The 26,676-nt window shown below is 51.0% G+C and overlaps 10 protein-coding genes across 10 annotated transcripts; 7 read left to right on the top strand and 3 right to left on the bottom strand.

The window, feature by feature from the left end:
* Positions 1–1,779: 1,779 nt before the first annotated feature.
* On the top strand, positions 1,780–2,697 carry ALTATR162_LOCUS1146 (uncharacterized protein; the record flags this gene model as incomplete). The annotated part of the gene is made up of 1 exon (XM_043308741.1): positions 1,780–2,697. The coding sequence occupies one exon, from the start codon at positions 1,780–1,782 to the stop codon at positions 2,695–2,697; it is 918 nt and encodes a 305-aa protein (XP_043164676.1).
* Positions 2,698–3,511: 814 nt separating this feature from the next.
* Positions 3,512–3,973, top strand: ALTATR162_LOCUS1147 (uncharacterized protein; the record flags this gene model as incomplete). Its single annotated transcript, XM_043308742.1, has 1 exon — positions 3,512–3,973. The coding sequence occupies one exon, from the start codon at positions 3,512–3,514 to the stop codon at positions 3,971–3,973; it is 462 nt and encodes a 153-aa protein (XP_043164677.1).
* Positions 3,974–4,020: 47 nt separating this feature from the next.
* Positions 4,021–4,833, top strand: ALTATR162_LOCUS1148 (uncharacterized protein; the record flags this gene model as incomplete). Its single annotated transcript, XM_043308743.1, has 1 exon — positions 4,021–4,833. One exon carries the CDS (start codon positions 4,021–4,023, stop codon positions 4,831–4,833), a length of 813 nt encoding a protein of 270 aa, XP_043164678.1.
* A 1,944-nt stretch (positions 4,834–6,777) lies between these two features.
* On the bottom strand, positions 6,778–8,295 carry ALTATR162_LOCUS1149 (uncharacterized protein; the record flags this gene model as incomplete). The annotated part of the gene is made up of 3 exons (XM_043308744.1): positions 6,778–6,827; positions 6,899–6,932; positions 6,988–8,295. The coding sequence occupies 3 exons, from the start codon at positions 8,293–8,295 to the stop codon at positions 6,778–6,780; spliced, it is 1,392 nt and encodes a 463-aa protein (XP_043164679.1).
* A 1,712-nt stretch (positions 8,296–10,007) lies between these two features.
* ALTATR162_LOCUS1150 (uncharacterized protein) lies at positions 10,008–12,245 on the bottom strand (the record flags this gene model as incomplete). Its single annotated transcript, XM_043308745.1, has 1 exon — positions 10,008–12,245. The coding sequence occupies one exon, from the start codon at positions 12,243–12,245 to the stop codon at positions 10,008–10,010; it is 2,238 nt and encodes a 745-aa protein (XP_043164680.1).
* A 2,005-nt stretch (positions 12,246–14,250) lies between these two features.
* Positions 14,251–15,520, top strand: ALTATR162_LOCUS1151 (uncharacterized protein; the record flags this gene model as incomplete). The annotated part of the gene is made up of 2 exons (XM_043308746.1): positions 14,251–14,700; positions 15,140–15,520. The coding sequence occupies 2 exons, from the start codon at positions 14,251–14,253 to the stop codon at positions 15,518–15,520; spliced, it is 831 nt and encodes a 276-aa protein (XP_043164681.1).
* Positions 15,521–17,075: 1,555 nt separating this feature from the next.
* On the top strand, positions 17,076–18,578 carry ALTATR162_LOCUS1152 (uncharacterized protein; the record flags this gene model as incomplete). Its single annotated transcript, XM_043308747.1, has 1 exon — positions 17,076–18,578. One exon carries the CDS (start codon positions 17,076–17,078, stop codon positions 18,576–18,578), a length of 1,503 nt encoding a protein of 500 aa, XP_043164682.1.
* Positions 18,579–23,171: 4,593 nt separating this feature from the next.
* Positions 23,172–23,908, bottom strand: ALTATR162_LOCUS1153 (uncharacterized protein; the record flags this gene model as incomplete). The annotated part of the gene is made up of 2 exons (XM_043308748.1): positions 23,172–23,545; positions 23,614–23,908. 2 exons carry the CDS (start codon positions 23,906–23,908, stop codon positions 23,172–23,174), a joined length of 669 nt encoding a protein of 222 aa, XP_043164683.1.
* Positions 23,909–24,425: 517 nt separating this feature from the next.
* Positions 24,426–24,899, top strand: ALTATR162_LOCUS1154 (uncharacterized protein; the record flags this gene model as incomplete). Its single annotated transcript, XM_043308749.1, has 1 exon — positions 24,426–24,899. The coding sequence occupies one exon, from the start codon at positions 24,426–24,428 to the stop codon at positions 24,897–24,899; it is 474 nt and encodes a 157-aa protein (XP_043164684.1).
* A 438-nt stretch (positions 24,900–25,337) lies between these two features.
* On the top strand, positions 25,338–25,967 carry ALTATR162_LOCUS1155 (uncharacterized protein; the record flags this gene model as incomplete). Its single annotated transcript, XM_043308750.1, has 2 exons — positions 25,338–25,404; positions 25,447–25,967. The coding sequence occupies 2 exons, from the start codon at positions 25,338–25,340 to the stop codon at positions 25,965–25,967; spliced, it is 588 nt and encodes a 195-aa protein (XP_043164685.1).
* Positions 25,968–26,676: the final 709 nt, after the last annotated feature.

Below are 26,676 nucleotides of genomic sequence, written 5' to 3' on the forward strand. Positions count from 1 at the left end.
GTTCCGCCAATTCGTGCGCGGCAATTGGCTGAACATCATCACCCAACTCGCGTGTTTAGGCCTTGCGATGGCCATCTATTCCCTCGCCACTCCTCTCACTCCTCCTCTCTTCGCCGCCTACGATGGCGTCATGACAAGCTCGGCCGGCCTCCAGTTTGCCTACCCGCAAGGAGTTTATCAACACCGCGGTCATGGGAGTGATTGCATACGCCCTCCCGGCCATCATCATGGGAGGGATCGGTGGGTTGTGGGTCTTTCGGGATTTCAACGACTCCAATGCTGCCGTAAGTCAACCTTCACTTCCATTGAATAACCCCAGCCCTCATCATCAATTTTGTTTTCTTCCTTTGACCCCAATTGTGCACCGTCCAGCTTAATTATGATTCCACACTACTATCTATTTCCAACACCTTTTAAATCACATCGGCCTACACCAGAAGCATTCACTAACTCAATCCTAGCTCATGGGCTTGGGCTATGCCCTCTCGACCTCTACACTAGTGGTCAACATCATCAAGATTACTGTCGGTGGTCTTCGGCCACATTCTTGTCATACGTTCAACTAAACAATGCTGTGGATGCCTCCACAGAATTTCAAGCTCCTAGCCCCGAAGAAATACCATTGCAAACCCCTTCAGGTACTACTTTCAGCGAAGATATTGGCACCGTACGTTTAACTCGCAAGTGCTGTTGAAGCATATATGCTCCAGGATCAGCTCGTGGTCATGAACCTCTGCCCGCGCATAACTGGAAGGGGTCTAAGAACCATAAAGCGAAAACAGCCGGTCTCGCGATCAAGATGCAGATGTAAAGGCGGCACGCTGGAGTGCGTACTATAGTGTTGAACTCCTGTTGTTGGTTTGTACCAATCACAGGATACCTCTGGTTACAAGAGAAGGAAAGGCAGAGGAGACAGGGGGAAGAACTTGATATATGCTCAAACAACGTCTGTGAGGTCAAGGTATACCTCCAAAATCCGAAGCGACACATTCAAAAACAGATGAAGAGGCGACGTCACCTATATATCAAGGCAACATCCAGTGGCGGCTGCGAAGGAACGAGCTTCCCTGTAGGATTAAGCCACATGGCGGCTTCCATCGGCTCCTTCTCGTAACAGCAATGCAGTACATGTTCCCTCAAGTTACCCGGTTGTGCTCGTACACGGCGATAACGAACTTACAAACAACCCCCAGGTGATGAGATATCGCCTGTCATAATGGAGCGAACACGAATTACGCTAAGTGCGCTCGTATGGCGAACAGCTCGTCCCAATATGTGACAGACTCAGATAGGCCCAAAGTCTAGAGTCCCATCTGATTCGCCGTCAGTGGATGTACCGTAGTGCTCCGTGCGGCCCGGGCAAGGGTCCAAGCTCGTGACATCACTGTCGCAACGTCGGCGGGATGGCCTCGAAACCTCACTCGCCCGCTCAACTTCTCCATGAGTGATCTCCAGGCTTCCTACCGCTATGAGTATAGATTATGTCCTAGGACCCTGAACGTCTGAAACTACGGGACCCAAAACAACTTGTTGCATGCTGCCGTAGAGCTTGTCGGTGTGCCTTTTATAGGGCGCATCGCGCCTTCGCTCAGGCAGGGTTTGCCTGAATTGCGCGAATTGAAGACGACGACTGCGACGCAGATTCCTGACACTGCCACTGAGCACGCCATTGCAGTACTCTCTCCCCGCGTCAACGACGTTCTCTCCATCACACCGACCCCGCCTGGAACGTAGACAACATCTACAAACCTCGACAGCGACGCGCTTGCAATCGTCCCCATGACCAGCGTACTGAAAGGCGGCTTCGGCTCGCCAAATGGTACGCCATTACTCGCGACCAACTCCGGCACCGAGTTCGTCAATACCGTCTGCCCGCTCAAAGGCGCCCTGGATGGCTACGACAACACGATACCATGCAGCAAGCAGAAGATACACATCCCACAGAACTTCTGTGATGCCATGGCCGTCCGCGAAGAGGTTTACGGTGAGCAAGGTGTACCTCTCGAGGCCGAGTTCGACGAAGACGATGCCCGCAGCTGGCACTGGGTCGCCTATGCTTCCGTTGCCACACACGCAACCCACCCACCGAAGATGATGCGCCGCTCCGACTCTGGCAACACACCGGCTGACGACGCTCGCCGCGCCTCTGCCACCGCCACCCGCGTTCCCGTTGCGACGATTCGCCTCATTCCCCCGCCCCACGGCCCCAACAAGTACGTCGACGAGGGCAAGACGGACAAACATGCCGATGCAGACCCACCGGGCGAGGAGCAGGAGAGTAAGCACCCAGCTGAGCCCTACATCAAGCTTGGCAGACTTGCAGTATTAGCACCATACCGCAGTCTCGGCCTCGCTAAACTCCTCGTCAACGCTGCGCTCGACTACGCCATGATGAACCCCGACCAAATCTACCGACCTCTATCTCCTACCGCTTTGGAGATGGCGCAGATCCTGGGCAACAACAAAGAGCGCGAGATCACCTGGCAAGGCCTTGTTATGATCCACGCCCAAGCCAACTTGCAGAGCATGTGGGAGAAGCACGGCTTCCATGAGGAACTGAAAAACGACGACGGCGAAGTCGAAATACTAGCAGAGCCCCACTGGATCGAGGAAGGCATCGAGCACGTCGGCATGTGGAAGAGGCTCCCTGTAGAAAAGCGAAAGAGGTTATCTCTATCCTCCCTCGAGTCCTCCTGAACTACTTTCATGGGCTTTTGCTTACACCCATGTCTCAAGCTTCCACTCGATGAAACACCCAGGATCTATCATCGCAACCAGACCCTGGATCTTATGAGGATTCCCACCCTCATATTACGAACACAACGATTCAACATTGCTGATACCCCACACTACACGATTACGACGAGATGACCGAATTCCCATAAGACATGTTTTTTTCGCTTATAGATGAGAGGGGGTGGAGGCGCAAGAGATAGATGGCGTAGCGATGTTCTGTATTAGACTAGTATTGAAGTTACATTCTATCCACCTTCATCGGTTCTGATGTTCTCGTTCTCAGTGTCTCTACCCAGTCCTCTTACGATATCACTCCGTTTTCTAGCAGAAAAGTAGGGATGGAATTACGATGGTAAAGTAGGCACGACCATCAGAACGCATCTGGATCAAGACGTTCAATTCATAGAAGCTTCCTGGTTTGGATTCAGCCTATGGCAATGCGTCGCACACAAAAGTCGACTAGAGTGCCGTACGGGTATTACATGGCCGCTTGTCATGAGGAAGACACATCCTACCAGTACGACCACATGCCATCCGCATAGATATTCTATCAAATTCACAGCATGTGGGCACAACGAGACAAACGGCGCGCATCAACAAATCTACCCGCTGTCAAAAACCGTTCACTCGGCGATTCTGCTACATTCGGTCACCAACGTCTGCATCGGGTCTCTCACTTTTCCCCTGTCTATTTCTCTCTCATCCACGTCACCACGGCAACCTGTCGCATTTCTACTGCTTCATCATATAGCAGTCTCGCACTACACTCGCTTCCATGGCCGAACTCACAACCACAAAACCCACCCTCGCGACTCGACTCCTCAACATCCTCCACTCACTCAGTCGACCCTTCATCATGCTTCCGTTCATCGGCCTCACGCTCGTTATCTTGCTCTCAGCACTCTACGGCAATGTCCACGCCATTCGCATCCCGGGTGCCGATGAGAATCACAAGTATATGGTCGCTGTCAGTCATTTCCCTCTAACCAATACTGCGGCGAAAGATCCATACAAACCAGATGAGGATCGCCGACTCATGGTCAGCTTGTTCATGCCTGTCTCCAAGAAGTCATGCTCGAACGAATGTCAGAACAGCTACATGCCCCCGCAAACTGCGGCGATTGCGAACGAGCAGTTCATCGAAGGAGGACAGCGGGATGCAGGCGTTTTCGAACAAATGATCTACAATGTCGTCGTGGCAGTTCCAGCGATATCGATGCGAGCAAGTTTCCAGTAGTGGTCTTGGAACCGCATGTCGACACGAGTAGACTGCTTTACTCGACCATGGCGCGTTTCCTCACCGCGAACAGAGCTGCCGTCGTCGTCATTGACCATCCAGGCGACGCCTCGATCGTACAGTTCTCTTCTTCTCGCACCCGCGATCTGCAGACTGTGTATAATAGTGGCACTGTCCCTCTGTCCAACCTGTCGCCCATCACAACGTGGAATTCCACCGTGCAGAAAGCAGTAGACACGCGCATCTCTGACATCCGGTTCACACTCTCTCAAATCAGCACCGCCGCTCTTCTCCAACACCAGTTCACAACTCCACGCTTCACATCCGGGCTGAACACAGCTACCTACGGTATCATCGGCCACGGTCTTGGCGGCACAGTCGCAAACTCTCTCGGCCTCCCCACCCCTTCTTCCTCCGCCGTGAAGTTCAGCATAAACCTCTCCGGCTCCCCTCCTCTCCTCTCCTCGGATGTGAAAAATACACCCCTCTTCTTCTTCGGCCGCGCAGACTTCCGCCGTGAACACGACATTCACTGGCCAACAACATGGTTACACCTCACGGGCCCAGCCACAGAATTCGATCTCGACGATTCCGCCATCTTTGACATGACAGACCTGCCTATTGTCGTTGAGTTGGCCAAGACGCAAGGAGGAAAGAAGAATATCAAAGCCCGCGGACTGAGTGGAAATGCTCCAGCGGAGGGTGCGCATGCGGTTATCTGTTTCCTGAAAAATATCATCAAGGAGCATTTTGGACTTGATGGACAGGGTAGGAATCTGGGGGATTGTATCCGGATGTTTAGCGGTGTTGTACCGTATCCTGGGTATGCGCGAAAAGTACAGGACAATAAGATCATCTAAAGGTACTCGCGTGGTTGCGTTTCTTGTGTGATACCTGGATCCAGCTAATGAGATCTCATCGGTGGGTATACAGGTAGAGGCATGAGATGAAAGTTCGATTCTTACATCTTGAAACGAGTAGATGTAGGTTTTGAGGCCTACTAGTTGAAGTGTTTCTGGTTGGTTCCCTCGTCTTTCCTTCCCTACATCCACAACAACTGATATCATTCCATGCCTCCGCCTCTCCTTCCCACATGACTCGAGCCCAAGCTAAGAGGTATAACAACTAAGTGGCAGGATCTGCCTATTGCACATGTTAAAGGACGCCTCGTTCTACGCTCAATCAAAAAGTCTGAGCCACACAGGATCAGGAAGCCTAGGTGAAGCCAGGTAGTGCCCACATCAGTGGCGCTGAAGAAGGAAGAACCGGTATGCCTATCGCGACTTCGGTAAAAGATCGGGCGGTATGTCTCTTATCGCTAGACTGGTGTAAGAAAAACAACTGTGACTCGAGACCGAGGTCGCCACGGGCGAACACACGATCTTGTACCTATTTGACTGAACAAATCGCGGGCAATGGACAGGTCGAGAAGGCAACCAATTTAATACGAAAGAGTGATGTGAAGAAGCCATGCTTGATATTCATGCCTTTCTATAGAGTAGGAACAGGGTACAGTCCTCACATCCCCCTGTACATGTTTGAACTTCCTCGAGCCCTATTGTCATGGTTCGTCCAGACTCATCGCGGCCAATATAGGCTTCAGATGATCTTCAGATTCATGCAATTCGCCAGCCAGCAACTGGAGTATAACAGGTTCCATAATATGATCACTCATCCTGAAATCCGTAGACCTTTTGCCTGTGCTCCTCAAAGGTTGAAACTCTTCCATGCTCACGAGTTCTATGCAGTTTTCGATGAAATATCGAAGGCTCAAGATCAGCATCCTGATTGTGTGAGCCCTTGTATGATTACTGATGACACATTCGTCGAGAACCGCCTTCAGCGCTATAGACAAGGTCCGGGGAGACAGCTCCAACATGTCCTCTCGAAACGATGCATCGAGCTCCATGAGATAGAACTTAATTGCCTCTTCGACTAAGCCCATCAACATTGAACTCATAAAAACGTTCTTTGTTCCTGTGTCCAGTCCAAAGACAGTCCGAAACCGTGCGGGAAGGTACGTGTTCGCCGCACAGCAAGGGTTTTCCAATTCATTGGGGGATTTCCTGGAAGGCGCATCTTCGGATCCCAGTGAACAACGTCTCTCTGAAACCAATGGACTTTTGTGTGCTCGCAATAGCATGCGCCCAGCAAATTTCAAGGGACCAAATCGATAACGTTGCGGCAACATTATGAATGTGTGGTGAAACATGTTTAGTATCATCCAGTACTGCAATCCGAGCTGCGGCAACTTCTTAAAAGTCAGATCCGTCATGGATATTCTGCGATATACATGCAAAAGATGGTGCGTGAGACAGGATTGGAGGTGATCTTTCGCAGGAATGTCTATCCTGGGGGTGTTTTCCATGGCAAAGTTCCCTTCGTACAAAACATTTAGCCATAGGGCTGCATGAAAATGGTTTCCATTGGGAAGCATCCGATCGAGCGCAGCGAGAATCACTCGGTGGTAAGAACGAACAAATTTCTCATGGAGGTCTAGCACGTCTTCCAGATCTGGCCATAGGAAGAGGATTGCGCTTTTCCACCTAACGATGCTGAAGAAATAACTCCAGAACATTATTGTATATTCCTCCATATAATACACAAAAATCCGTCTGATATGTAGCGGCTCCATGACGTCTAGGAAATCGCGAAGACGCTTAAGAATTCTGAAGACAGTCATCGTGACGGCCTCTAGATGTGACTTTGCAGGGCCTCCAAGCGTTTGAGCAGAAAAGCCATCGTCCCAGTCAATCTTTAGCGGGCGAGGAAGGCTTTTTAGTATATTTGTGATATTTTCCATGTTAGACAACATCGTTGGGGGTATATCGGTAAAGATCGACATATCGGAAAACTTCGTCCGGACGTCACATGTAAACTTCGGGATCGCTGTGCGATACGAATACTCGTTCAAGATATCCTTACATCGGAGGCAGAGACCGTTGATCGAAAATTCGCACTGTACATTGGGTTAGCGACACGTTCAACCTTATGCTGAGAAAGAGGTTACACACCCTTCGTTTGCTGAGGCGACATCCGAAGCAAGACCAAGATGCCTTCTTTATAACCTTACGACGCTTTGGTTGAGCTTTCTTGCGTTGCCGATCAGCCTCTGGGTTCGTATGGAAGTAAATGTTGTCGAGTGCGTAGCTAGGCCCTGTCCGGCTATCGCTAGCGCTGTCCGAAACGCATGATTTTCTTTTGATGAGCGTAACTTGTCTTTCACAATTCTTCGCGGGGACTATCATTGTTTGAGAAGGAATTGGCGAGATTGTAGTGCTTGGTGCATCGCAATATGTCGTGGCTGACTGATCGACCGCCGGAAATGATGGAAACTTTGACATTATCGTGCTCAAGGAACGGTCAGCAGGTATATTGGTATCTCTGTTCCATGATGGACCTGCAGAGGGAGCTGTCGTATCGTAGACGGGATTGATGACCGTGTACATTGGCAACTCGCTTGAATTGACAGGGACTGATCTAACACCTTGCGCTGGGAGAAGTTGTTGCGTATGACCAGGTTCAGTAGGTGCATCGAGGAAAGATCCATAGGTTTCCTGGTCGTTTGTACTCAGAACAGGGATCATCGTATTATGATGCGATGTTGTGAGTGGCATCAAACCGATAGCAGGTTGCTGGCCATATGTCGCGTGATAAGGAAGACTAAGGTCATAGTTTTGAGCATTGGGAAAGGTGATGTTTGGGTGGCGGTGACACTGAGCCCGATCCTCTAAGATGTGCGGGTAGATAGCAGTCTGTGGGATGTGCTGACTATGCCATACGTTTGGGCCTAATCCATACACGCTGCTGCTATTGTTCAGGGTAGGATAGTGATTGGGGACCTGCCGTGAGTCCACGGGCAGACTAATACGACCATAGAACCCACTATAACCAGTGACTATCTCATTCGTTGCAAAATCCGAGTGAGATGCAGTTATTGCTTGTGGATGAGGCATTGCAGAAAGTGCATTTGCCTTCTCCAAAATTTCCCATCGTGTTGCGGTATGCCGGAAGTCCGCCTCAGCCAGCTCGCGTTGTACTGCTTCGGGCAGGTCTGATTCCTGTACATGGCTATCTCCAGCAAATCCTGCTGATTGTTGATAAGGCTGCAAGGTCGCCAACGAAGTTGAATGGGAAGTGTGGTGCAGGTCGGCACCCATTGGAAAGCTACCTAGAGTGTCGCGACCGTCTAGTAGCGACATAGTCTGTGGTATATCTGTTTGGGCGGACGCGATGGGTATTGTGTTTGATCGTTGATAAGCCCATTCAGTCGCTTCTTCCTCTTGCTGTTCGGGCTGTGCGACAGCCTGTTGGTGATCCATGGCGTCGGCACACAAGGCTGATTTGTAGCTGCCAAGGAGATCTCCAGGCCTCGTTCGCAAGAGAAGCAAGGCAGAACCAAGGGAAGATTCGCGAAATCCCAGTGATGTATCCCGCGGCTGAGGATGAAGTCAGTTGGTAAAAGGTTTTGGGAAGCTTGTGAAGCGCGGGAATTTGACATGATGTTCCAACAATGAGAGGTTTGGGTGTTTAAGAACAAGTGATGAAGGCTGAGCGTATTTTGGTGACCAGTAGATATCAAGTGACAAGGCTGAAGGACGCATCGCCAACATAGTTTCCGCACCCCGAAGTGGATTAGACTTCCCCACCCTTACCGCTCGAGCCATGCTTCCGCACCTCGAAAGATACTAGCGTTTTTTCGTGTACTCTCTTAGCGCCATCTCGCTAACAGCCCTCTCCAGTTCCGCAACACGATAGAGACTAGTACCATCGAGTGATGATGAAGCTGGTCGTTCCGTACCCGCATTGAGACGTACAAGATCAGATCTTCCAAGACTCGCGATCTCCCTGCACATAGCCTTGATGAGTTGAATACAGACTGTCATGCTTATAGATAGGACAATAGAAGCCTGTGATGCAATGCGATGCTGCAGAGCATACATCAAAGATTCAGAGCCTATCATCTCCGCCCCTTAGCCCCTAAGCACGCCACACAGCAAAAGCAACCAACACTCCAGCCATGTGGACCAAATCAGATGTCCTCGCTCTGCTTCAACTTCTCGCCATGATCATTTTCGCAACAATCCATGCAGCATGGTGCTTGGCTATTCATCGAGGTGCGCATTTCCCTCTTACGCAAAACCATGTACTGACATCGCTCGAGTTACTACTCGACGGAGCGCGCGCAATCAAATCCGACACGGAGATGGTAGCAGAGGCCAAACACAGCCGCACAAGTGACTGTATTTCCAAACGATGCAGCATAGAGGCAAAACCACCCGCAACATGAAGCCTCGAATCATCCATGGTCCGCACCCATAGTAGCCGGCATTGCATAGTGAGGGACGGAGGGAAGTAATAAGGGGAGTTCCATATGTGATGACGTCGACAATCAACACAAGAAGTCAGCAGTTGAGCTCGTTAACTCGAGAAGAAGAGGGAAGAAAGGAAGAAGGGGAGCTGATAGCGTAAAATGGTTTCGATCCTACACTGACAATTCCCATACCTCTCGCTACCAAGTCTCTTCCTCAACGCTTTCTCCAGGCCTCCTCCAAGACATCTCTTACTGTAGATACCTCGATGTCAGGGAATGTCTGATTGAGCGTCTTCTCAGGTTTCAGTTTGGACAACCAATCATGGAAGGACTTCACAAAGGTCGCCATAGGATGCTGCACATCCACTTTCGGCATTACCAGGTAGATATATTTGTGAGTGGGAAACTTAGTCAACGTTCACATGCTGAATTTTTCGATCAAGTCGTAGGTGGCCTTTGTACTCGTTGCCTATTTCACCATGTATTACTTCCGTTCTAGCATTCCGTTTGCGGCACCTTACCTATAACTTCCTCCACAATCTTGAAAAAGTCCACTCCAGATAACAAGAACAAGGAATGGGGAAAACCAGGAAATTGCGCGAAGACAGAATTCTATGCGAGGGCCTTGAGGCCATACTATTACAAGACTTTCAAGACGATACTTACATGCGAGGACCTTCAGGCTACTCTATCAGTATTACACCTATAATTACATCCCATCTACAACCTCGCCCTGTCTTCCATTCCATCCCTAATCCCCCGACTGATCCAATCACTAATGGCCATGTTGGTTACCATAGGATTGACTCCACTAGCACTGGGAAACACGCTCGCGTCTGCCACATACAGACCCTCCGTGCCCCAAACAGCGCCGCGCGGATCAACAACACCATCTTTCTCTTTCGCACTCATCCGGCAAGTACCCATTTGGTGAGCGGAGACATATACACTCTCAGGAGACGGCAGACCTTTATTCCTGATATCCTGAATCCAGGTCTGGAATTCCGGATCATTGATACCGTCACCAGAAGGTATAGAAGGGTCGCGAACAAAAGGTCGCATATTAGGTATGACGGTGAAGATTTCCTCGGCGCCTTCAACGTACTGGATCTTCGCAAGAGCAATAACACCTTCTAAGACGTGTTGTTTGTCGAAGTTGGAAGTTTGGTATGAGAAACGGACGCGTCCATCGACAGGATCTGGATACACTCTCCCTGTGTCGCGGTCTCTCGCGATGGAAATGTACCCAACCATATGCTTCAATTTGGCAGCGTCGATCTTGTATTGCATAGCGCTTTTCCAGTCTACCCACATAAGACAAGCCGAAGGGACCATGTTTGTAGCCTCGAGTTTCACGCCGTGTCCCTTGCCGTCTAAGTTTTCAAATTCACCCACCACTGAGGTAAGGATACCGCCTTCCCAGGGTTTGATCTCTTCTTTGTGGTAGGCGCCGAGGAAGGTGACGGGGTGGAGGTACAGGTTGCGACCTATCTGCGGGTTCTTGAGTCCGGAGCGCATGAGGAGGAGTGGGGATTGCATGGTGCCTGCTGATACAATGACGCGCTTTGCTTTGATGAGGACACGGCGAGTTGTCAGAGGGGCGCCGGAGACGCCGCCATGAGCGTCGCGGGATGTCCATGTGCCGACTACACCGGTTGCTATCCGTTGGCCATTCTTGTTGGAGAAGACGACTTTCTCTGCGTGAAAGCCTTCGATGAACTTTGCTCCTGCGCGTGCTGCGTCAGGTAGGAAGGATACTACAGGACCTTGCTTCTCGCAGGAACCGCAACCAAAGTTGCAATAACCGCAGTAATGCTGCTGTCCGCCAGTATTTTGTGGCACGGGTTTAGCATTCCAGCCGAGCTTCCTAGCACCTTCTAGCAGTATCTCGTTGTTGCGGTTCTGCTTGATGTGCTTGTCTGATACACCCATTCGATCACAGACACGATCTAACGAGTCTTGGAACTCTGCTGATGTGAAGAACGGCAGGCCTCGTGCTGCCCATTCGCGACGGACATAGCCTTGCGTTTGGAGAGAAGCAGACCAATTGACGGTCCCCCCACCGCCCATGGCCTGCCCTGCTACAACACTGACAGAACTATCATCAGATGTCAAGAATGATCCGCTCATGAAGAGATGGTGCCACCCATCCACTTCGGCCATGGGGAAGTGATCTGGAGTCCAGTGATATGCCTTCTCTACGATCAACACACGATGTCCGGCTTCTGCGAGGTTCTTTGCCGTCACACCGCCTCCACAGCCGCTACCCACGACCACTACATCCGTCTCGATAACCTCGGGCTTGTCGCCTGGAGGTATCTGTATGAATTCATAGTCAAATCCTTTCCCCGGCCTCATGCCCACGGGCACGCGTGGGGCGCCTATGACGCGTCTCAGCGAAGGCGACGTCTTTATCCAGGCCTGCTTGGTGATGATGACCAACGAGCGGCGCAGTTGGCGAAGCGCTCCTAACCGCGCGGTAGCCCAGCCTTGGATGATTGACTCCCTTATATGAGCCGGCTGTTCGCTAATCGGTGTGAGATAGCCAGTCAGGGCTAGCGAGCCCGCCCTGGTATTGAGGACATTCAGCACCATACACAGCTCCCTTCTTTGATTTTGCGGCATGTACATGGCGAAGACGCGCTGTAACTCGGCTCGAAACGCTGGATCCTGACTCGCATAGTCATCCAGATAGTCCTTCACCGCTGTCTCCGCATCAGGGTCATTCTCCGGCGTTAAAGCCGTCAGCTTGCTAACAGCGCTCGAGTAATCGGTGTCGCTTGCAGCGATTTCAGTTTGTGTCTTCGCCGTGGATATGGGCTTGATTGCTGGGATGACGGCATCCGTGATAGCAAGAAGCGTCTTCCATTGTTGGGACGTGAGCGGATCCTCAGATGGGAGCGGAGGCAGCGGAGTAGCTCTCGGCGCAACGGGCGCTGTTGACAGAGTTGAAGACATTTTGCCACGTAGATTTGAGTATTCAGGGATAGCCTTGATGTCGCGCGTGGACCCTCAAAGGGTCTTTCTCAAAGGGTCTTTTAGGTGGAGCGGTCAGACATACTAAAGAAGCAGCTAAAGACGCAGGCGTCGTCTTGTTTTGTATCCACAGTCGAGAGTTGAAGCAACGCTTCCCCGCGTCGCAAGCCGTGTCATTGTTGACGTTTGGCTAGGGCAGCGCTGGCGTGGCGGCTCGAGCCTCGGTCCAAAAAACAAACTTCCATGAACGTGTCTCGGCGAGGCGACTGCCAAGGTATGCGCTGCCCGTGAACGTCGGAAGACGGAAGAGCAGATTCGCCGGAGCTGTGAGAGCGTCTGGCTTTGATGTTAAGGATGGATGCTGTGGATGTTGTGGGCTAATGTTGCGATGTCTTGCATTGATCTACACGGTAAAATCCACGGGCAGATCACAGTGGCAGTCATGTTAGCTCTTGACGCTGGTGGGCCATTGCGCAGCCCTGGAAGGTGAGTACCGTGGAACTCTGGCTCAAACTCGAACAACATAATCCGAAGTTCTGGCGGTATCGTGAGGTTGTGGACCAGTGGCCGACGGCGCAATGTTAGTGAAGCGAGCGATGCGACGCCTACCCTACCCTACCCATAAGCGGGTACGATTTCATTACGAGCCCCACCTTTTGCACGATGGTGAGGTCTGGCCGAATAGCCTCAAGGTGAGATTGAGTGGAGCATAATGTATTGGATAATTGCGCGCGCGCGTCGTTGCTACAGGAGTTTGATGTGGCTTCCAAAGTGGATGAGGTGCATTGAATAGTGTGGCAATATGCCCCGCCAGTTGTTGCAGGCTGGCCGCACTTGAGCGGGAGGACAGCGCCTCTGGCGGCGCCTCTGGCGGCATACTTTCCTGTGGTTTTGATGTGATGATGATGCAGTCGTGCCTATCAACGTCTATCATGGCCTGTCAAAGCATCGACCAGAGTGTTGCAATCAAGATACGAGGTTGAAACTACATCATATCCCGACGGCAGAGTTCACGCTTGACGCAGCAGTTCCGTCCTCGGAGAAAGTTGAGGCGTTGCTTTTCATTCGGTTGGCATGTGATTGGCTAGAGATAAGACACGCCCAAACGGGACAGAGTGGATCCCAACGGCTGGCCGCCGAGAGAGAGGTTAACTCGCACAACAAACGAAGGAGCATTCCTTTTGGGGAGCGGGAAATGGAGGCGTTCGCGTACCATGTGCTTGGTTGTTTGCGCATTGCGAGTACTGTCTTTTTTGGAGTGTTGTAGGGGGAGAAAAGTCAAGTCGGAGGAGGGCGGGTGCTGGCCATTACAAAATGCAATGTCCAACGTGGCCGGTCGTAGCCCGATGATAACCCTGGTCGTCGCTCGGTTGCCAAGAGGTGCAGGCATCCCCCATCGGGCCATCGCCGCCCATCCGTCAGTTCGCTGTAGGTGATTATTAGCAGCAGCGCTGGCTGGCTACAAGTTAATTCATCCTGTCCCCAGAGCCTCACCCCAGGTCTCCTCCGCACTCACGCGACACCGCTGTTTCTTATCTCGCCTCACATATCTGCTTGTACACATCACCTTCCACCTTCCACCTTTACCCGACTATCAATACGACTATGTCCTGCTGAATCACGGTCGACTTTGTGGCCCCAGCGTCTGTTGTATCACCGCCCCGACTGTTCTCTTATCGCCTGCACGTCAGCTACCAATTGACGTCCAACCACCAAACCAACACAACCTACAAGGAGCCGCACGCGTCCTGTTGGCCTGTCAGCGACGACTACTCCTGTTGCACGGCTGCATAACCACTGATAGCGTCCCGGTCCGCCAACGCTGTATTCCACACATCCATTCCTCGACTATCGCACCACGCACCAACGCACCAATACCAACAGCGCACTTTCACCGCCTGCCCATATCGACTCGGAAAACGTATTATACGCTTTCTCCTCGACTTGCCCCGACTACACCCTCTACCTTTAGTTACGGCCACTCAACATGGCCACAACCTTCTCCAACGCGACTGCGATTCCGCACAACACCCACGCACATGCTCCCTACCAGCACCACGCATACCGCAAGTCGACGCACTCGCAGTACTCGCCCACGAACTCTGGCGTCAACACCCCCGCCAATGTTTCGCCCACGTCCCCGCACACCACACATCTGCCCCTCGCCCGCCATCAGGGCATCTATCAGCCCAGAACCGCCATCGGCATACCCGCAGCGCTGCGCAAGACTGAAAAGCCCAGCAGCAGGTCGCCGCCCAAGGTCGACTCTGGCGTCAGCTCTCCCAACCAGGCATGGTCAGCTGGAGCACATGGGTGGGTCGCCAACGAGGGCAACGCGACTCCCGTCTCGCAGATTGGCAATGAAGACATGCAGAGCCTCTACAACGTCGAACCACTGTCGCCCGTAGCTGGGCCAATCACACGCAACCACTGGCAGGTATGTATTCGCGCTTTTCCTACTTGTTCGCTATGCCGCTGCTAGCCCGCACGGCCTTCCCTGTCGCGTGCTCAGTTGGGGCTCGAGGGTCAGATCTTACGTACATGGTCCGAGTGGGTCCTGTTAGCGTGCATGGTCTGGCCTCCCGCTGTCTGCAGAGCCGACATGCCGAGCGCTTGGTGTGCCACAGCTCAACAAGACACTGCCAGCCTCTGCCGAGGGGCAACATTGGCGGTCCATTGACGGCCACTGACCATCATGTTGTGCATGTCGGATTCGTCTTCGGACAATTTCCATCGTCAAGGCCGGCACCGCTTTCTCTGTCCAGACAGTCCCCCACGCTAGACTCTTTTCCCCATGCAGGGCTGAAGTTCGTGCTAGCGACACTTGTCCACATGCAAAGTCCCAGTCCAGACCAAGTGTGCTAACCAATTCCTAGGCTGACGGTTCCACTTCGGTTTGCTCCGCATCGTCCTGCCAGGAGCCCTTCGGCTTCTTCCAGCGTCGCCACCATTGCCGCAAGTGCGGCGGCATCTTTTGCTGGCAACACTCGCGCAACAATGTCCGTCTCGATGAGCTCGCGCGGTTCCATCCAGAAGGTCATTGGCACCGTGCCTGCGATCGTTGCCACAGCTCGTTCCGCGAGTGGGAGCACCTCCGCTCCAGCCGCACCAACAGCCAGAGCTCAGACAGCAGCAATGCACCCAGTCCAGCGGCGAAAGCCATCGAGGCTCCTGTTACCGCGAAGCGCCCTGAGAATACCCGCGTGGGTAGCATTGCGCAAAGCTTCCAGGGCACGTGGAACTGGAGTACCTTCTAAACAACATCGGCGTCTTTCGTATCGCCTACATATCTTCATGACTCCTGGACGGATGCACAGTCTTCTGATCCTGGTGTACCTTCTTTTGATGATATCCGGAGATTGGCCAGCATCGCCTTCGTGCACTGGTCCACTCCACCTTTTCCTTTAGCTTCTTCCATGAAGCATTATCTGGCATAACCCAAACTGCATAATATCGGCGTCTCTTGCTTTTCAACCATGGAGTCCTTCCCACGACGGGGGTGGTGTTTGTGTCTTTCTCTTGCGATTCAGCGTTTTCCTTCGCCTCCTACACCATAGAGAGCAGTTCCCTCTCTTTCTCTCCCTCTGTGGAGACGTTATTACGGCCAATGAGATATCCAGACTAATGATAGTCAATGAGGATGTGAGATGGATGGAGGCTTTTTGCTCGGGACCAACTGGCGTTTTTTGTTACGGGTAGGTGATGTAGCTGTATATTGCGATGAATCTATATTGGTATATTCTGATTGTGTGTTCATGAGAGCGTTTGGGGATGTGTAGACTGTTTGATATATCGGTAGTGAGCTTGACTCAGGTGTCGTGCTGTGGTACCCTGATGGCGTGATGTCGGGGATGGTATGGTCGAAGCTAACGATAAGTGTTCGAGGTAAGCCAATGGTGCTTGTGGCCATGTACCTAGGTACCATGCCACTGGTAAGCAATGCCTGTAGTGTTCAAAGCTTAAGACGTTGGGCAATTTTGGATAGGTCGTCGGTGATTTCGAACAAGTTGGGTGCCTGTAGATGGGGCTATGTAGGACGTATTGGCGAGCAAGCTGACTCCAAGCTCAAACCTCAAGTCCGAATAAAACAACAAGTAGGGAAACCCCCTCGAGGAAAGAAGATGGGAGTCTTTGATCAAATAAGAAAACTTCTCCTGTACCACGACTGATGTTTTGACGAACACTCGATGGTGTGATACGGAGATATGCTACACTCCGATTGGCTGAATTTTGCTGCTTGGTGGAGTGTGGATGGCGTTTTTTCCCACTGCGATTACACGACAAATTCACAGCGCGAGTCACGAATCGCACCCGACCTCATACGTTTGACACGGCTTCACAGCATCGGAGTCACTCCGTTCGGTCTCACTGCACTCGACACAGCCTTCGCCATACGTCCTTCCCTCTTTCAAGCCTTTGGGGGCGCCGTCGCCCCCAGAATAGCGAGCCGACTGTCGAGACGATATTTCGCAAACACGATGACCACGACCGAGACGACTTCACAAACAAATGGGGAGATGGCGGGGGTAATACAAAGCAACGGGAGTGTGAATGGGGCTGCCCAAGAAAATGGCAGGAGAAGAAAACTCCACGGGCGCGCGTTTTATGAGAGCATCGGCAGTCCAAAACTGGTGCTTGCGCCTATGGTCGAACAGTCAGAGTTCGTATGTCTCTTCAACCCAGTACTACTTCACACAGAGACGATGGCTAACGGAATTGCTTCTACAGGCATGGCGATTACTGTCACGCTCCTTCCTCCCGGAGTCTCAGAAGCAGGATCTCCTAGCGTATACACCGATGTTCCATTCGAAGATGTTTGGCGAGAAGAGCAATTACCGCGATGCTCATTTCCAGCCTCTCAAATCGACCATTCCCTCACCTACCGACGACTACCACCTCTCACAATTACCAAACTCGGATAAGCACCTAGATGGCAACCCGGCGTTCGACAGACCCCTCACGGTGCAGTTCTGTTCAAACGATCCCGAAGACTTCCTGCGGGCGGCAAAACACGTTGCGCCTTTTTGCGATGCGGTGGATTTGAACCTGGGATGTCCACAAGGCATTGCGAAGAGGGGGAAATACGGTGCGTTCTTGCAAGAAGACTGGGATCTGATATCGAGGATGATACGCAAGTTACACGACGAGTTGGACGTCCCAGTCACGGCAAAGATGAGGGTACTCGAGACACCAGAGAAGACGCTAGCGTATGCGAAGACACTTCTGGATGCGGGCGCAAGTATCATCACGGTACACGGTCGACGTAGAGAACAAAAGGGCCACAACACAGGACTGGCAGATTGGAAGATGATTCGATATTTACGGGAGAACCTTCCCAAGGACACTGTCATATTCGCCAATGGCAATATCCTCCAGCATGAAGACATCGCCACATGTCTAGAAGTGACCGGTGCCGATGGCGTCATGAGCGCAGAGGGAAATCTCTACGACCCCACGATCTTCGCGGCACCACCACCACCCGGCCAGGAAGGACGAGAATACTGGCGCGGGCGCGACGGGAAAGGTGGATATAGGATGGACGCTGTGATGAGACGGTACATGGATATCATCCATAAATATGCACTTGGTCAAGAGCCACCACAACGGAAACCCCTCTGGATGCCTGGAGACGCTGACGAAGAACTACCACAAGAAAATACCAACAACGCAGCGGAGAACGGTAAAAGGGCAGGAGACGAGCAAGACGGCCCACCACAAAAGAAGAGAAAACCAATGTCCAAATCGGAAAAGAAGAAGGAAGCTTCAAATCCCAATCTCACGGCTATGCAAGCACATCTTTTTCACCTTCTCCGTCCTCTTGTCTCGCAACATCATAATGTGCGGGATGCGCTTGCGAGATCAAGAACGGGTGATATCGATGCGTTTGAAAACGTGCTGAGTCTTGTAGAGAAGGCTGTTAAGGAGGGCATCATGAAGTACGAAGAGGAGCACGCCAACGATATACCGACTGAATCACAGCCTACGGCCCCAATCGATGAGAACCTGGACCCTTACGAATCCTCCTTAGCAACAGTAGCTCGCGTCAAGAGGCCATACTGGGTCTGCCAGCCGTATGTTAGGCCGCTGCCTAAAGAAGCGTTGGAGAAGGGCAGTATGACGGTCAGTAAGAAGGAGAAGAAGAGACTAGAACAAGAGGCGGAGAAGCTAGCTAAGAAAGAAGATGACGATGTTAAAGCGGTGGGTCTTGAGCCTGAGGGTAGGGTCGAGGCGAGGATTTTGGATGGTGGTGATGGCAAGGAGAAAGGGGAGAAGGAGGTTATTGAAGAGCCTAGAGACGGAATGGTTTGCGGCTAGGGTAGCGGAGAGGACGGCAAATGGAACTTAGATACCCAACAACGAGATATCGAATTATGCCAACATGACCGGCAGCGTCGTAAAACCGGTTTCACACACCCATGATGCCGGTCTTCAAGATGCCGTGCCTTGAGATGCCGTCGATTGTGTAGAGATGCCGGTCTTCGCTAAACCCTGCTCACCTGCATGTCAGCAACAACCACGGCGCCGGATCACCACATCTTATAAATCGCTGCATCGGCCACTGCTGAGGCGTCGGCCGCTGTTCGCTAACGGACTACAGTGACGAAGTTACCCAGGATGAGTGCAATAGCTGGCTTGATACCCGTAACGGCTAGGGCGGCGAATGTATGTGCATATTGTCGAGCGAGGAAGCAGGGATGTGATAGGACGCTGCCGCAGTGTCAGAGGTGTGCTGTGTAAGTTTGGCCTGGTTCCTTGGTAACTTGCACACCTGAATTAAAGACGCGCGGACTGACAGGCTGCTAGTAAGGGGAAGATGTGTGATTATACGCCGTTCAAAGAGCCTCCGCGCCCTGAAGAAGTGGAGCCGGAGCCATTGGTCATATGTCACGAAGGATGTACACATTTCGATCTCTCGACGCGGGGGACGAATGAGTTGCTGCATGCGGTAACGGCAGTTGTTGACTCTAACGCTACGACAGAGAGTAAGGCCAGACTGGCCGAAATGGTGTACGACATTCTAGAGCTAGCAGACGTGGACATGACCCTCGCTCTGGAAGAGTTCGGCCCATCTATTCAACAATGGTGTCCAATTCTACCGGGAGACTTCCTCCAAAGATCGCTGAACAGCCTTCCTCACCAACGCTTAGGACATGACAAACTAGATTGTCCGTATCTACTGCTATGTATATGGCTGATACAGCGGCGGCCATGTGCAAACATCGAACATACGACGCACTGCCAACTTTACCGCGCACTGAAACAATCACTTGTCCTCTTCCAGTACAGCACCGACCTCAACACATCAGTGCTCCAATTATCCATGCTCCTCACCATTTACGAAACTAGCCACGGCATGTCAAACCAGGCATTCCAAACCATGTCAACAAGTGTTGCCATACTTCAACTCCTAGAACACTCAGCCACAAAGAGCTCAAGCCTAACTTCAACACTGGAATGGATGAAGCCCAGTCTACTCATGCTGGACCGTATCATAACCCTGACATCGCCTATACATGTTCCTTTACTACTCCCGTCTACACATACGATCAGTCAATCTATCTCCGACAACCTAGCTCCTGAAATCCCACCGCATCCGCCACTCGGAGCAGCATCAGCGATCTCGTCTCGAAAACTACATATACGATCTACAGTCTCTCTAGCCACCAGTCCCGCTCTATCATATATCTCCTCTCTCGCGATCAGCTCTCCATCCCCTTCTCTACAACCTCCACCATCACAATCCACCTCGACCTACGACACAGCCACCTCAACCCTAACAACCTGTATCCAAACCCTGGTATCTAAACCCGAACCACACACTTGGCTTCACTGCGACGCCATCGCTCTGGCCTTCTGCACAAACATATTGCTCCAAGAATCTCGAATACGCTACCTCAACTCCTTTCTACCTATGCTAACAGAAAGTCCGGACCCGGAGTATGAAAAGGTGTATTTGGCGCTCAGGTATGCGAGACGCATGGCCTGGGATATGGTACTTGTTGCTACAAGCAAGATCAATGGGGAAGAAGGGGTAGAAAGATTGCCTTTTGCAGGATTATGCTGTGTGATTAGGGCGGGGCTGGCGGTAGTAGAGACGGGAGAGTTTTTTAGCGACAAGGACAGAGTTGATATGGAGGGCGAGCTAGAAGCGTTCAGTCGGATCGTTGGGTTGTTCAAGACGAGATGGGGGGTTGGTGAGTGGTATGTGGAGAGACTGGAGAAGATGTTGGGGCATGTGAGATAGTCTAGAGTGCGAAGTGGGCGGTGGATGGTGTGGTATGGCGGATACGTGATTATTCATTCCCTCCTCATGGTCAAGGCTAGGGTAAACTGGTTTCTTAGTGAGTGGGAGGAGTTTCAAGTTGGTGTCTCCATACCCAGTGAATTAATTGTACTAAACTTTCGTGCTACATGACTTGTACTGTGATCTTTAGGATGCCAAAAAAAAATAGATACTGCGTTGTGGCCTTGATCAATGACTATCGGCTGCTTGCAATGTATAGCCATCAATTGGTAATAGGTTAGTGTTGGTAAACATCAGTCGAGATCAAATATCAGGGATTAAAACATTTACGAAGAGACAAACCTATTCAGACGGTGTACTGTCAAACGATTTTCGTCAGCTCCTTTCATCGGCAGCACTTTGGTCGCATTTTCTCACGTCGCACATTCTCTTCCATCGAATATTGTAGGAGGGGGAAGGTTGGGATTGCTAAGCTGTGGGCCAAAGACAGACTGTGCGACGCCTTGAATTTCTACTAGAGCGAAAGCGCGTAAGCCCTGTTCACAAGATGCTATTTTCTTGTCTCAATCTCATTATCGCAGATGTTTGGGAGGATGTGTCTCGTAGGCAGTAGCTAGATGTAGCGTAACGCGTATGGCCAAGCTTACGCTATGTTAGTGTAGTCCTCAGCTGCTACCCATGTTAACTATCATCTACCCAATACGGGTGGGCGTGGGTAACCCCTTTAGGGAAGCATACTCGCCAAGATATGTTCTGAGTAGCGATTCACATCTTCCACTATTGGCTATCATGAAGCTAGTCATTCCTGGAAAGTCGAGTTTGCTAAGTCATACATTGTCAACGAATCATATCAGAATTTCGGGAGACTGCGGATCTAGATCCCTGACGAGCTAGCCAGACGCTGCTTTAGCTCAGGCAACTTGGCGAAACAACATTCTTTGAATGGTTACTGTAAATGGAGTCTGGCTATACCTACCGACAGCATCCAATTCCCAAGATGAAAACAAAACAAAAGAACGTACGTCAGAATTTTAGATCTAAAAAACTCGCAGTAAGTGCTAGCTACGTTGAGAAAGCAAATATGGAAGTTAGTCTGCGGACAGAATTTCGAAGTGCGACGGCGCGCAGCCGGAATGTCATCAGTGCAGATTCAGACAGATTTATTGTAGTGGATACAAACAAGAGTTTGTTTTTTGTATCTGGTACGGCTATTGGAGCCAGGACTCAGGTAAAGTCAGCACAAGAAAGCGAAATCGCATGCGCCAAGCCGGCATCGTACACTGGTACGTATAATCCTGGCCTTTTTGACAGCTGACTCGATACGCTCCGTTTCTGAATACCGCTCCTAGAGCCACTTGTTGGGTTGGATAGCTTCGAGGCAACGAAGTTACATTGCAGGCTCGACGAAGACGTTCAATCCATCGTGCAGCACTATGCACCCGCCGTCATCAGCACTCTCGGAGTAAACACTCTGTCACACAACCAGATTTGTGGAGCATGGGTAGAAGTCCTTCCGACCCTTGTCAGGACCAGACGAAGTGACCAACCGCTAGTGACTGATGTACGTCATGAATTTAGCGCATGACCTTTGCCAACATTTAGACTAAAGCAAAAATGCTAAGGTCGTTATTCCAAGGTTGAAGTCTGCTTGGATAACGCATGTAGAAGCTGTAGGAAATATGTTAGAAGGTCTGGGGCCCGGCGTCTATAGCAGTGGTATAATGCACACAATATTTGTTGGTTTCAGACCTCTACTCCCAAATCGCTACCAGTTTCCTTTTACAACAGTCAAAATTCTAATTACTTTGGGACTTTCTCTAGCCAATGAGCTTGATACTCAATCGGCGGGTAACATTCCTTGCGCGGGAGGAGTGAGTCACGAGACCATTTGAGGGTCAACCAATCGCTCCAATTCAGCTACTCTTGAACAAGGCATACGAGCTCCCAGCGCTATTAGAGACATACTACAACATAGATCGCCTATGCGATACCTCCAACCTCGATACGGTGACACGGCTATGGAGCGACTTTCGTGCCCTTCTCGCAAGTTTTCAGGAATGGTATCTAACGTTGCATTCTCAAGCATCGCGTCCAAGGATATGGTTGAGACCCGATCCTGAGACCTGGTTACTATCAAGTGAGAAAGCTCTTTGGTTCCCTAATACGATGATAGCAAATAGCCTGACGCATTATTGGGCCTTTGAGATCATCGTGAAAATGCATCTTAGTCTTTTGAACCAGATCATCTCTACAGCAAAGGGTTGTAATCCGCGAAAAGAAACGCATGTGTTCGCCGAGGCTGCGGAAGATACTTCACTTCTGACACTGGCAGATATGATTTGCGATAGCATACCATATCTCTTAAAGCCTGAGATAAGGTTGCATGGGCTTGGATTTGCTTTCTTTATCCTTCCCCTGGCTTAACGTGTGTACAAGAACGAGCAAAATCTCAGCAGTAATCGTCTTACATACTGTCGACGGGTATCTGACCTACTCACTAGCACTAAGAAATAGATTTGTCAAGATGATTCTGGGATGAGTATGATTATGGTGATGTTTGGTTGTATAGGTATGGCCAGCGTAGTGCGTCATTGATGCCAACGCCACGAACTTCTTGAACATTCATTGGCCAATATACGACGCCGCTTTGAGAGCCGTGCGAGCTATCGGGTGAACAAGGCAATTCCTCCTCCTTTACCTTTCGTTTCGTTGACCTGCACACACATCCCAGCCTTTTTGTAGAAGCCTCTATTCTTCTCCCCGCACAGCACACTAGCCACAACATCTTCGCCTTCTTTCTGTGCTTCTAGAACACCCCATTGTGCCAGCAGCTTTCCAACACCTCTACCTTGATAGTCTGGATGTACACCACAGACATGCAAATCCCAGCATTCAGCGCGACGCCCAGTCCAATACTTCTCCGAGTTTGCGACGGCAGTGTCGAGGAACGAGGTGCGCGTAGGATCGGCGGCTCGATTGGGAAACAGTGCTAGAGATGTGAAATGGTATGTCTTCAAGAATGGCGCGATGAGATTACCTGCGGAAAGGTAAATGTAAGCCAAATCACGCCCTCATCCGCTTCGAGAAGTTTTGCGATGAACATACGTGGATCTGCTTTCCCCAGCTCCTTGGCCTCACCACCTTTCCCGAGTCTCCTCCAATCCGCGGCTCCGACAACCTTTTCATCGTCTGTCACGACGAGGAATTGATGCCGCCAGTCCCAATATCGTTCTCGAATACCGCGCAGCAGGAACCAATATACGTGATCGGGATAGTCTTTGCGGTGCGGATGCATGATCTCGCCAATGATCTCATCGTCAAAGAATGCCGCTGTCCATACTGTCGCTATGGAAGAAAGATCTGAAGATGTTGCAGCTCGAAGCTCGAACTGAGGTATCATGGTGCCTTCCGCTGACAAGTCGAATACAAGACAGAGCTTCGTGCACGGCAGGTCCTGTTGCGACAAGCCCAGTAATATCTCAGCAACGAAGCAAGTGCGTTTCTGCTGCGGGATTTAACGCTTACTACATAAGCACCTTCCAACAGACGTGGCTGTATTTATAAGTGACGGACGTACTTTATCCTGTTGTGAGATGCCCCACATGCCGGCTGCACCTCAGTCGCTCCGCGCGGGGAGTATGCAGACATCAGATTAAACATATCGAATCCTTCGCTTCGCCATAAACGGAATCGGTCGGGGAGAAGAGGTCATACATTTCTATACTTCACTACGACCTTTTCTCTACACGGCTTTTCGGCGCTCACAAGGCCTGCACCACCTGGGCAACAGCTGAGCGGCACGCGACGCAATTCGTTCACCTGGTGGGAGTCCACACGCGCCTCGCAAAAACAGCTATCCATATATATTTTGCTCGAATTCGGCTAGTACCTCCATACTCACTTACATCACATCCATAATGGACAGAATCTTTTCAGAAGCAACCAGCGTGGTTGCTGAGCATGCTAGCATCACTGGCCAGCCACGGCTTGTGCGACTTCATGACGACAATTGCTCGTCGTCAACACCAGTGCGCAGCCGCTTTCCCATTCCGAACGAGCTCCTCGATATTGTTCTAGAACACGTAATCCGCAACAACACGTCAAGCTACCGCGATATCCTCACCTTCCTATTGACTTGTCGAGCCTGCAACACACCGGAGTTTCAAAAGTACATCTATCGCACTGTGTGCTTTGCTCCCAACCCAAAGAGCATCGCTGTACTGAAAGCCATCTATCCAGTCCGAGCAAATCTCGTGAAGGCTTTGGTGTACAGAGATGCAGCGCCTCAAGTACTAGAAGTTGCGGAGCGGAAGTTTGCGGGCCTAAGCTATCACGACCCCGAGTTTTATCGCCCATGCGCACACGATCGAGAGACGAATCCGTGTCTTTAGTCTTCGTAGTGGGGAGACCACGATTTCAGTTGGTTAAAGAAGTTCACCAACTTGGAGGAACTCTGTTGTCATCCAAGCCGCAGCATGTATTCCCCGACTATAACCAGACGACTCATAATACCCTCTTTGCTAGCTTCAGAAAGCAGATTTATCGACTGGCCTCCAAGATTACAGGCTGACCGAATACAACCGTGGGACATGAATTCCTTGCCAGGCCAACGCACTGGAAGCTACCAATTGTGGTACGAATGTGCGAAAGCTCAGGTCAGGCATTCTATGGACATCTTCTATTCGTTGGCGAGGTACCTCGATCATTGTCAGGGCGAGCGATTTACGACAATCTCGCTTAGCCTCAATGCACCAGGCTCGACTTCTCTTTGCACTCGCGAGCTGCAGTGTAAGAACATCACTACGCTCGAATATAAATACGATGGCAGTATGTCAGGCGTGCACGCCAACCACCCTTCCACTCTCGATGCAATCTGCGACACCGCCGCCATGCTCAGTACGTTGGTTTCTCGACGTTTACGGCATCTGACCTTCTCAGGTAAGTCGCTGGCAGAGTACGGCGCGCTTGATATGATGAAATTATGGGGTCAGCGTGTACCGAAATTGCGTCGTCTTGCTGATCCAAACTGGGTTTCTACGCTCGAAACACTAAGCCTTATCAACATCGAACTGAACAAAGCATCGGTCCGGGAGATGCTTCAGTTGTCAGTGAAACTACGCCTGGTGAACGTGGCGTTCATCGAGGATTCAATACAAATCTTCGAATTTCCACACCGGAGACGCCTTAGATCTGTGGACGTATCTGGTCTTATTCTTGTTGCAGATGAGACCATACCTCGGTACGACAGAGCTTGGGTTGTGGGTAGTGAGATAGAGGCTGCAGCGACTGTCAAGAAGTATGGCCAACATATTCGCGAGCCGCTGTTTTTGGAAAACATTCCACATGTGCCACCGAAAGATCTCGAGCGCTACATATTGTCAGGAGGGCCATCGCCTCTGCGTCTGGAAAACATGTGGACAACATCCGAGTATCTGGCCTTGGGCAATGGGTACCATTAGTAAATGAGCAGCCATTGGGGATAGGAGGTAAAGTATCAAGTACATAGATTAAAGAGCACTTACCAGTCCAATTCGCTCTCGCTTTTAAACCGTAATCACTAGTCTTACAACTACCTTTCTTATGCTCTCTCTAGATGCGCGGCTCTCCACGATCACATCTTCAACCACAATCTCACGCTCCCTAAAACATACGGATTCCATATCCATTCCCATGTCAGCAAGCGACTACTTAATCGCAGACCTATTCATCCGACAAGTTCAACAAGAGGGCACCGCGCCCGATTCGGAACTAGGTTTCTTCGCACAAGACTCAGATGGGCAACTAATTGCTTAGAAACAAATGCGGGATAGATGCGTGTACATAGCTATCGCACTACTCATTAGTATCGGAGCTGGATTCTGGGCTGTAGCGTCAATGTATGCCATGGGCGGGTTGTGAAAGCCCACCCTGAAGGTACCTGCTGGAATTCACGTCGATTCAGTGAGGGGATTGGCGGTCATGTATGCTTCCATCCGGGATGATCAGTACAACTTGTTAAGAAGAAGCTTTTTCGTAGAAGGCAGTTTGTGTGTTAGTCAGCAGATTACGTGGAGTGGAAGCAAGACTGCACCCGAACGTTCTTCTACAACTCTCCATCAATTTTCGCGTCGAACGCATCATGATACATATGTTGTTCAATACCTGCCAGAGTGAAAACTCGCTACACCC

This window comes from Alternaria atra (genome assembly GCF_907166805.1).
Source record: "Alternaria atra isolate CS162 genome assembly, contig: 21, whole genome shotgun sequence".
Taxonomy (NCBI): domain Eukaryota; kingdom Fungi; phylum Ascomycota; class Dothideomycetes; order Pleosporales; family Pleosporaceae; genus Alternaria; species Alternaria atra.